The 11,658-nt window shown below is 40.0% G+C and overlaps 1 protein-coding gene across 1 annotated transcript; it reads right to left on the bottom strand.

Moving 5' to 3' along the window:
- Positions 1–9,930: 9,930 nt before the first annotated feature.
- On the bottom strand, positions 9,931–10,534 carry LOC147635908 (meiotically up-regulated gene 117 protein-like). Its single transcript, XM_086801310.1, has one exon. It carries the CDS (start codon positions 10,459–10,461, stop codon positions 10,075–10,077), a length of 387 nt encoding a protein of 128 aa, XP_086657436.1. The 5' UTR covers positions 10,462–10,534; the 3' UTR covers positions 9,931–10,074.
- Positions 10,535–11,658: the final 1,124 nt, after the last annotated feature.

Genomic DNA, 11,658 nt, shown 5'->3' on the forward strand with positions numbered 1-11,658 from the left:
ACCTATTTGAACATGTTGGAGGTTACCATATTAATTTCTCCATATGAATCAGGGTATGTTACTCCTCTATCTTGTTAGTTATATAATCTAATAGATAGGGGATGCCTTAGTTTTAGATATTTCTACTTTTGCAAGAACCATTGGAGCCTTGCCGTTATAGAATTGGATAAGAGAATCATGTGGACTCTTAATTCAGTACCAAGATCACATCCTGAGTTAGGCCTGTTAAGCAAACATTCAAAGCACCTTTCTCTAGTATCTATGGCTCCTTGAAGTTAGCAATGTATCTTATTGTGAAAGCTTATTTATTATGCAGGTGTATAAAAAGGCTTCTTCATGTTCTTGATTCCCTATATGGAGACAATGAACTGTACAAATCAGAGGTCAAGCCTGTTTAAATGCCCAAGCAAGGAGACTCACACTCCTGTGGATGGAGATCGATGATACATGTAGAATATATTCTCCAAAGTCTCTTCTCCATGAATCCCTTCATGTCCAAGGTAAGTGGAAGAATCATTGGGTGGACATTGATTTAGCTAGATTTGTGGTTTGACATTGTGAATTTTGTTTTTTCAAACCGCATTACATTATTATAATAGTAACTATGTAGAGTGGTCCAGAGTGACCATGATACGATTAATATTAAAGAATAGCACAGAGATGTCCGAGGAGAGCTAGTCGAAATTCCCCGATCCTACAGACGTCGAGGTGCTCCTTCAGGCTGTAGGAGACAAGGCAAAGCCCTCTGAGCACATAGAGGCAGAGCCAAGGTCCAATGTGGAGGTTAACATTGAACATCCCAAGGCCGATGAGGTAGAGCAAGTTGAAGAGGCAAAGCCGAAGCCTGAAGAGAAAACAGACGAGAAGCGCACTGCAGAGGCCGAGGCACGACCTAGTAGGGAGGCAAACAATGAAGAATCTAAGTCTGACGAGGATGCCAAGGCTAGTGAGGATCCCAAGCTTGATGAAGATCCCAAGCCTAATTTACCTGATGTAATGTAACCAACTCAATTTTAAGAATTGTTTCTATTAGCTGTTTTTGTCCCTTAACAATGATTATAAGCTTCAATCATATTCAAACTGATTAGAATCATGTTAATAATGGTTCCAGACATCGAGGAGGCTTATTATCTTGGATGTTAATGGATTGCTACTCAAAAGACAGCCCAAGAGCTTTGGACCAAGTGCTATAGGGAATTACAAAGTCGGAGAAATGCATGTCATGCTAAGGCCCAAACTGTATCAATTTATCAACTTTGTAACTAAGCACTTTAGATTGGCCATATGGTCCTCAATGATGACGCATAATTTGAGGCCTCTTGTCACGCTAGTTTTGAGAGAATCTAAGATTGAGGAAACAGAATTGTATTTCGCATATGACCAAAGGCACTGTTACATTGACCCATGTGTTTTTCATCCCAACAAATGTGGGGTACCCTTACTTATGAAGTGCTATGTGGATATCCAATGCCCATATAGTCCCACAAATACATTATTAATTGATGATGCCCCTGAGAAGGCTATGTACAATCCCATGGGAACATGGATATCACCCTTTCCTTTCGAAGGTAATGCAGATGATGTTTATTTGGAAGAACAATTGATTCCATATTTAGATGGATTGTACAAATCAAAAGACTATGTACAAGATTATGTAATGAGAAATCCTTTTTTGTAATGTAATGTTTTCAACTGTTCTATTCTCACTCAAGCAATATGTCTTGGAAAATAGTATACATTGTATTATTTTTTGAAAGTACTGCATCGAACAAAAGGCTCTTGATTAATTATGGTAAAAGAGTACATTCAAATTTGTAATGTCAAGTAGGAGTGTCATTAACAAGATAGACTTGATTAATTATGTCAAAAGAGTACATTGGAGTGGGTATTGTCAAGTAGGAATGATCTTGACTATGTTACCCAATTCTTTACATTATTGTATTAGTCGCTCCTTTCTTCTATTGTGAATGAATCTATCCTTCCGTAGGCTGTTGTGTAAATTACATTTTCCTTGTATAGAAACAATTATCACCAGTGTTGAAGCTTCATCAATCACTTCAATGTCTATGACTTTGTCGTCCATTGCACTTGCGGCTTCCTGATCCATTCGCACCAACTCTCCATTGATGTAACGGGACCTGCTATACCAGAAGGACAAGATAAAAGATTGAGTTGCAATCATGTACTTCACAACTTCGCAACTACTATCTCCAGTGCAATGTTAAATTGGATATCGTCAAAAACTTTACTCAGCCATCCCTTATCAAAGAAGCCTTGCTAAGAGGAATGTGTCCAAATCTTTGCAAACAAGCATGGTCCTCGCTATCTTCACCTGAAATAAGCTAAAAAGTTCCACAAACACAATAATTGGTAAGTAAACAATAAATTTTACTACACGAGTTAGAATGCTCCCTCGTAGGGAGCGTTGCACATCCTTGAAGAGCTTGCTCTTTGCTGACTCCATTACTGAGGGGTCTGGGATATACCAATCCATGTAGTTCCACTCAGCTTGCAAAGGTAGCTCTTCCAAGTGGCCGATTGTGTTTCTTGTTGAGCAGATGGTAGAAATGATCATAGAAAAAGATTCCTATATCTACAAGGCTTTTGTTGGTCCTTCCCTCATACTGTAGCTGACCAGTGTGTGCGTAAACCACATTCATAATTCTAATGATGCACTGAACTGGCTCCCACTCCTCATATGATGAGGGGTACACATCTGCAACCATAGACGTGGACAGTTTACATAGTTCATTAGACCATTATGAGAAAATGAAAGATTGACAAGCGATAGATTTACTTACAGTTTTGTCTAGTGAGGGCAATTTTATGTCATCTAGATTCTCAAGCACAAGCTCATTATGCATATATATATGCTGCACTAAGACTTCCTTGATGGTTGTCCTTCCAGTCTCTATCTTGAAGTCTTTTACTCTTCCTTTCCATGACGCCCTAAATGTATTCTTGTTGCTTGTCTTTCTTTTCTTCCTTGACTGCATAAGGACCCATGTGCCCTTGGTGATCAACACTTGAGTCCACTGATTTTGTGCATTGAGAGAGTTGGATACAAGTATAGCAAAACACTTTTGATCTTGGTCTCCTTGCCCTAGGAATTGAATCATCTATGATGGCATTAGTGGGGCGAAATCGGGATGATATAAAACGAGATTTGCTACCCATCTTTTCAAGAAGGAATGGAGTACAAAAGCTCGAAGCTTCAGAAAATGGTAGAGAGGAAATGAAAAGAGCGTGAGATATTGTTTAAGGCCAAGAGGAAGTTTGAGAGGGGGGGAATTTTCCCTCCTTTGCAAAAAGGTATATTTAATACATGGATTCAAATAGAAGTTTCACTTCCCATAAAAGTGTAGGTGTGTTTAATGCATTCGGGTGTGAAAAGTGACTATCAAGTGTAAGTAGAGTACATTTTGACATGAGAAGGAAGAGTTTTTGGATTTAGAAAAAATAAATAACCTATTTTTCAACATAACGTTGCCTTCTTCCTGATTGGATGCGCTCCTTTTTCTCTCTCTACTAAAAGGCCCTATGAATGACCTCCAAAATGTCCTAATGGGAACTATCAAGTAGTTGATTATTCGAATAGCGTTTATGCAAAAGGCAATGAGAGTTCAAATGCTTGAGCTGTCTAATGAAATCTCATATCGACGACTCTTCTTCTGTCTCTACTTTGTGCAGCTGTGAAGCTACACCCTCTAAGACTCCTTCATGCACAAATTGCTTTAAGAACAATCTCCTAAGAGTGGTGAAGTTCAAGCATTACTCGACCTTGAGAGTTATGTACCAATACCCAGCCTTACCGTCTAATATTAAACTAAAGGAATTAGTCTTTGCAACCTCATTTTGTTCTCCTAGGGCCTCACACACTTGATCAAATACCTCTAGATGTCTCATAGGATTACCATTTACAGTGAACCTCTCGGTTAGCTTGGCTATTTGGACGGCCTTTCAATAGCTATGTCGACCCCCCCATCTCTCATAACAGACACTATGCTCTCAACTGTCGCTCTTACTAGGGCTTGTGCGCAAAAGCAACTGGGTCTGTAGTGGGCTTGTGCTCAAAAGCAACTGGGTCTGTGGTGGCGCAACAGGTGCAACAACTGCAAGTGTAACACATGGCACTGCATGAGGATACGTTTGTCTAAATCTAGGTGGAGCTAAATGTGTAGCATAAGGTGTGTGTCCTATTGGTACCCCAATAGGTGCTGTAGTCATGTGGGAATTAAGTACAATCGGTCTCACAACCAGAGTTGGTAGCGCATTGAATGACTTTAGGAAATGGATGTGTCATGGGGGCACTAGAATAACATGTGACAAATGGTTTATGTGAAGCTGATGATCCTCTCAAAATGGCCATAGTAGATATGCCAAGCTGGAGGGAGGAAAGTGGGGTGGTTTCTACCATGGTTGTGGGCCTATGGCTTAAAGGTAATTATGATATGTTAGTTTACCACTCAACCAAGTAGTGTTCTAGCAATGTCTTGGTTAGGGGTAGCTCTAGGATCTAGGAATGGAAATCTTGTGCTAGAATGCTCTTGAGTCCTACACGGCTTTGTGGGATAGAAGATGGGGGTGGGTCCATGGTATAGCCAGCTGATAGTATAAAAGTAGGATCCATCGAGGTCACATGGAGTGTTACCATTTCCCTTATTATGGGCACTCTTTCTTTGGATATCCCCACTTGCATCACAAGTCTTTGGATCCTTTCATGTTCGATGATCCTATGTATGTAATCGCAGATGCCCTACAAGTGTTCATCCTCTGTTGTGTCCCTAGAGACTAATTGAATAATATTTTTCCAACTAACACTGTAGATTTGAGCTGTGCCTAAATCCACAAGGGTTTCTATCGCCGCATCATAGTCCTAGTCTTCTGTAAGAAGACGTTGGTCCAAAACATGCACAAAGGTAGATGCAATGTTATTACATATATCTAGGCTATCGGGCATTACTTGTGTGGTCTTGGCTTAGGATTGACTTTGGGTATACTGAGCTATTAAGGCTACTAATCGTTGTCGTGCCAATTGCAAAGTCTCATGTTTTTTGGCTCTAGCAACCTTAATAATTGCGTATACTTCCTGCACTTCTTCTAATGTTCTGCTAGTTAGGCGTAGGCACTTATGCAAGGGGACATGGGTCAATGGTCACAGTTGGTGAAGGTGCATGGATAGGGATATCAACATGAAAGCTCCGTCCTTAAGGATGAGACTACACCAAGTGCCTCTCTAGATTCTACCTTAACTCCTCCATCATGTAGTTGGTATGTAGTAAGGTTTGGTTCAAAGGTAACAGTTGAGACCTAATCTCTAAGGTAGCTAGCTACGTGATCAGAAAGAGTGGTGGCTAGCGAGGTTGGTAAAGCTTGGTTAGGGTTCTCACTTCTTGGGTGACTGGGGATCCTTTCATTGACTCGAAGTCAAATGAAATATCAGAGGCCCCTATTTTTACAGGTCCTTGTACAATGCTAAATTGGGTTCTGATATCGAAGGTCGTGAGCCTAGTGGAGACTGGTATACACCTAGCTCAATAAACACACTATCATCTAAATAGGCCTCTAATACATGTGCAGATTGTAAGTGCATGAGAATCTGGGCTTACTACAATCCAAGAAGTTTGAAAATTGGTTTCTTTAAAATTTTCCTTTTGTTGAGAAAACTTGTCCAAAATAGGTTTCAAATAGTTCAAGACACCTTGGAAAAGTTTGGGTATGCACTTTCTTGAGATCCCCAGGCACCAATTTGTGAATTCACTATACAAAATTTAAATTTTTGAGGCTGTTGTACAGGTTGCACCAACGTGATTCCCACACCCTAAAATGGGTTTCTAGAACTTTTAGCTTTGATTTTTTTTTAAATTTCCCATATTTGTTTTTCTAACCTATCTTTTCCCTTTTCCCCTTAACTTTTTCTCTCTTTTTCTTAAACTTCTTTTACTTTTTATCTGTTGCTTTTTATTTTTTATTTTTTCCCCCAGTTATGGTTTACTGTTACATAATGTCCACCCTTTACTTAAATGGGGATGCTCGGATGCTAGTGTGCCATCTAAGTGAATTGGCATCGTGGGTGACCCCGTATTAAATACTAGTTACCTAGTGTTATTGGTATGTAGCTTGAGACCATGCTTGATGGGTGTATGTTGTTGAGTTGTTGTAACAAGTGTTGCCATGCTTGACAATTGTGTGTGGTCAAAGTGAAACAAGTGACTACGCTAGACAATTGCATAGAGTCAAAGTGTAACAAGTTGTTTATGCAATGATGTGCCATGCTAATTGAAGTGTAACAAGTGATAATACATGCCATGCTAGATGATGTGTAAAATGATACTCTCATCAAGTGTAACAAGTGGTGAGTGTGTGCTATGTTTGTTCCTATTAATGTTTCATATTGGGATTAATTATTGTGGAGGTAGCAATTAATTGGAACAACTAATGTGTTTACGTTTGTGAGAGATAGGTGATAAGCAGTGCACATGTCACACATGGAGGATCTTGTCTATATCATCCCGGATTATTATTATTTTATTGGCCATGTGCCAAATGATTGTACATATTATTTATGCATGCTTGTGCATGGCATTGCTATATTATTAGCACATGTGTTGGAAGAGTTTTTGTTATTTACACAGTGTGTGAACAAGCTCTAGTGCTTGAGCTATTTTTGTAAAAATGAAAAAGCAAGCCAAAATTTGTACACACAACTATTATTAGCTTCTTGGGCTACATATTAAATACAGATCTCAAAACACTCATCTCATGGAAGTGGGAGCTACACGTATTAGTTGGTTACCAACAGTGTCTTAATGGTGATGTTTACTCTACCTTATGTTTTATTTTATGCTATGCTCAATCTTGTCAATTTGATTTAAGTCTATGGTTTATTCTTGATGTATATGTGAGTTTAATTAATTCTTCAACAAGAAGTACATGAGGTCCCATGATAGTGGTATCAAAGCTATGAGTACTTGCACTTGAAGAATAGGGAGAAGCTCATAAAAATCCAAAGGATAAAGAAGACAAAAGCTTAAGGACTCTTGCACAAAGCTTGGAAGGTTTATGTGAATTTTTTGAGCCATAGGGTGGAGAAAAATACAAAGGGAATCACAATTCCAGTTAACCTATTTGAGCCAAATCTAGATGAATCTATCCCTAGGATGACAGGACCTATCAAACTCTTGTGAAGTGCCACAAAGGCCAAAAATCAAACCTTGGCACACTGCAACCGGACCTTTAATTTTCTTGAAGAGAATAATCAAAAGACTCATAAAAATTATATCAAAAATCAAAACAACTACTTGAATTAAATTAAAAAAATTAAAAGCACATATCAAAACATAGAGCAAGAGAAAGAAATACATCACCATCAACACAAGGCAACACAAGACTGGGTGCAATCTTCCCCCCCCAACGTGAGTGGCTTCTTCTCGCGTGGGTATTTTTATATATTCCAAAAAGCAGGCTTTAAGCCAAAAATAAAGTATACATCCATATTTGGACTTTGCCATTTAATTAGGCTTTGTCCTCAATTTTAGCCTTGGTCCTCAATTAACCTTTATCCTTAAACCTTCTAAGGTTTGCATAATTCTTCTAATACAATAATCTAACCTGTGCACATATGCACATTACAAAATAAATCAACTAATGCTCATATGCACACTGTACAATAAATTGACGCTCAAGGAGCAAGAAGAACATGACCTCCATGCTAACCGAAAACTTCAAGGAGCAAGAAGAACATGACCTCCATGCTAACCGAAAACTTCAAGGCTTACCAAAATGAAGAGTGCTTTATTTAATTTGAACAAGCCCAGTTGATTCAATTTGAACAAGCCAAACTAATTTTGGATGATAAGCATATAACATCTTTCGCTAAGACCAAAGAAGTAAATCTTGTGGATCTTGGGGAGGATCCTAAACCTGTCTACATAAGAAATGACCTCAACTTAGATAAGGAAAAAGAACTCGTAGATCTTTGTAGAGAGTTCAAGGACATCTTTGCATGGATATACATAGATATGAAAGGAGTTCCCCCTCAAGTAATCAAGTATATCATCCCCATTGCTAGGCCTGTCCAACAAAGAAAGTGACCAAGGAACCTTAGGTATATAGATCAAGTCTAGGAGGAGCTAGAGTATTTTTATCTTAGTGGAATGTTTGTACAAAATTGAACATACCAAATGGGCATCTATCATTTTTTTTGTTTTGTAAAAGAGTCTAAAGGTAAGAGTTTGCATTGACCCTGAAAAGAACGACAAGCTAAGAGTTTGTGTTAATACCAAAAAGGTCAATAAAACCACTATCAAGGATCAATGTATTTTATCTTTCATCAGATATGTACTAGAATGTAAAGTAGACAAAGAAGTCTATAGTTTTTTGGACCACTTTTGTGTGCATATATAGCCATTCGAACTAAGTAATGCCCTCGGGGAATTCCAAAGGTTGATGAGCAGTACATTGAAATAATACTGAGGAAGCTCCTAGAAGTATTTGTGGACAATATCAACATAAATTACTCATTGAAGGAGCATCTCAAGTGTCTTAGGATGGTCTTAAAGATATGTAGATTTTATAGGATCTCTGAAATGTCGAATTTGGATGTGTGATAGTGTAATCCTACTAAGGACATATTGTTTCAAAATAGGGCATCTTTATTGATAATAGCATAGTCAGACTAATCGTAGAATTACCCCCATTAGAAAATTCTAAGGGAGGAGAGAGTCTTGTGGACCGGCTTAGCACCATATCCCTGCAAATCAGCTAAGGGAACATGTGTGGGAAGCCACAAAGAAATTTGTAGAGAAAGTGAATGATGAAGCAGCATTGCAAGTTCACGTGGAGGAACTGATATTAGTCATTGAAGAATACAAAGAACAATAGAAAAAGATCACGCTATATGCAAGAATGGTCACCCCAAGCTTCAATCAAATGATGTGTGTTTGTATGAAAACCGCATAACTATGAGGGTGTAGACAAATTGAATCCCAGAGGTTACTATGGTTATTTTTGGGAGGATTTGGACGAGTGTAGCAAGGTTAATTAATATCGGTGCGGCTAGTTTGATAACAAGGGGGGGTGTTTTTCATAGGTGGATTTCCCCATTGTTTCCATCATTCTTTCATGATTAAGCTGACTCCGGTGCCAGGATGTCAATCATTTGTTGATGGCCCTTAAAGTCAATGGGGGGGAGCTAGAAGTTAGTGTCATCACTCTTAAAATATAATCCCAACTTGTTTGTTATCCTTTTGGCTCTTTTTCTTTCTTGCTCTCCACCTAGGGGCCAGCTTAATGGGCATCTCAAGGTCTTGTAAGTCCCCTAACCCTCGTCTGAGCCTCCCTTCCATCCAATCTTTTGAGTTTAACTCCTCCATCCCTACTGTGAGCCTCCCTTCCGTTTAATCTTTCAAGTCCTTCCATGGCGTAGGATTACCTACAAGTAGAGTTCCAATCTGGATTGGTGAGGAAAGGAAGTCGCAGATCTGTTGGCTCTGAGAGCGCTTCTTGGTGTTGGTATTAGGCTCATCATAGTCAGAGGAGATGGGGGTTTGTACTTCTAGATCATCCCATCAATTTGGATTGTTTACCCTCTGGAAGTTCATCTTCGATGGAAATACTAGGGTTTTATAGCCAACAAATGCAAGAACTATCCACCACGAAGGTCGAAAAATGACAAGCCTAGCAATCAGCCTAAGGGAAATTAGAAGCCATGGCTTAAGGTACACACTTGCTTTCTTGCCAAAAAAAACGTCGGGAAAACTACAAGATAGAGAAAAACACACATCATTGCAATCAGCCAAGGGAAATCAAAAGCCATGGCTTGGTGTACACACTTGCTTTCTTGCATAAAATGCTGGGGAAAACTTGTACTAATTGATGTGAAGTACATACAAGATAGAGAGAGAGAGAGAGAGAGAGAGAGCACACATCATTGCAATATTCACGAGTTAATTGAAAAGAAGAAGAAGGGAAAAAAAAAAAGCGCGTGTTACGGTCTCATATATAAAGAGAGTCGTCGACGAGCAGCAGCAGCGACGGCGGCGGCGGCAAAGAGCTAGCCTTTGGACGACGAACTTAACCAGAGTCCGTGCAACTGCCGCAGTAATTGAGGGTAGCCTCGCAATTTCCGTTGTTGAAAGCGTGGCTGCCGCACTTACCACAGCCGCCTCCGTTGTAGATCTGGGAAAACTGGTTCTTGAGATCGGCACCAGTCGTGGCGGGGTAGCTGCCTTGGCATCGAAAGATGGCCGTGCAGTGGCCGGACACGCGGGACGTGTAGGCTGTGTACGTGGTGCCACTGTCGAAGCGGTTGTAGGCTGTAATGCAATCGTTCTGGCTGACACTGCCGCAGAGGGCGGAGCCTGAGCAGTTGTCGGAATAGGCGGAGGCGCCCCACTCCGCCGCAACAAGGCAGGCCGCCATCAACGCAACCGCCACAAGCTGCTTGAAACGCAGCGCCATCTTGCAGACAACAGCAGGCGCGCGCTGCTCTAGCTAGGGAGCTAATTAATACTGACACTACTACTGCTAGATAATTAGCGAACGACTTATTTCCCTTCCCTTGCAGCCTCTATTTATAGGTGGTGGCCAGCTGCTTCGCTTGTGCACCCAGCACAGCTGGCGCTGTGCTGCTTGCGTGCACGCTGCCTCTTTCTCATTAAGTCATGCAGCTACTGCACGTAGTACCACACTGACCCCCCTCTCTCTTTTTTTAATGCAGTACTGAGGCGGGGTTGCGCCATCGACAGTGTTCGCAGCAGAAGAAAACGTTTTCCCCAACAATTCCCAAAAAACCCTTCAACCTCAAATTTCTGTAGATGTTTTTCTAAATTTTTAAAAGTTATTTAACAAAATTATACCTAAAATCCCTTAAAATATTGTATATATATATATATATATGTATGTATGTATGTATGTATGTATGTATATATATATAATTGATTGATTAAATTATATGTTTTTCTAATCAAAAATACTAATTTTACCAGCCATTGAAGTTAAGGCTTATGCAGATCTCCTCATGCGGCATGCCTATAGGGTATCAGCCTATCATAATTTGCCCTCCAACTTGCGGCCTACCCACTTTGGAAATTGGCCCTTCCTACTTTTCGAATCCAGACTCCCCTCAGCCTTGCATGCAGTGTGCACACCCCCTTATACCATTCATAGTACCTACACTCTTCCATCATTTGATAGGTCACATTAGGGAAAATTTGGACTCAAAAAGGGGCCTTGTAAGAGATCCCTTGGGATGGTGATGTGGACAAAGCAAGCCAATAAATCCACATATAATATTGGAGGGCACGTGCGTCGTTTTTGAGTTCTTTATTCCATTAACTGACATGTAGGGTGTTTTTTAATTCAAAACAATGCATCTTGAGTATAGTTTTTTATTCCCACTATGGTGCCTTATTTTATTGAAAAAAGACACCACTCTCTTTCTTCATTACACTTTTGAATGTAACGAAGCCAACTCTGCTAACCGAACTTAGTCCCTGCAACCCATCATCTTGCATTGTCTCCCTCATTGTCTTCCCGATTGCACAACCACTACCACTCCAAATCCGAGTTTTTTTGAGCGGGAGGTTTTTGATTTTCTCTTCTTCTCAAGGCGGCAAGTTTTGAAAAAGGATGGAAAAGTATTTGTTTTTCATGCGC

This window comes from Cibotium barometz, chromosome 8, assembly GCF_041138505.1.
Source record: "Cibotium barometz isolate CiBa-2024 chromosome 8, ASM4113850v1, whole genome shotgun sequence".
Taxonomy (NCBI): domain Eukaryota; kingdom Viridiplantae; phylum Streptophyta; class Polypodiopsida; order Cyatheales; family Cibotiaceae; genus Cibotium; species Cibotium barometz.

Bases quoted from the DNA above. Each gene is read 5' to 3' on its own strand.
- LOC147635908 (XM_086801310.1), bottom strand. From the start codon at position 10,461: ATGGCGCTGCGTTTCAAGCAGCTTGTGGCGGTTGCGTTGATGGCGGCC.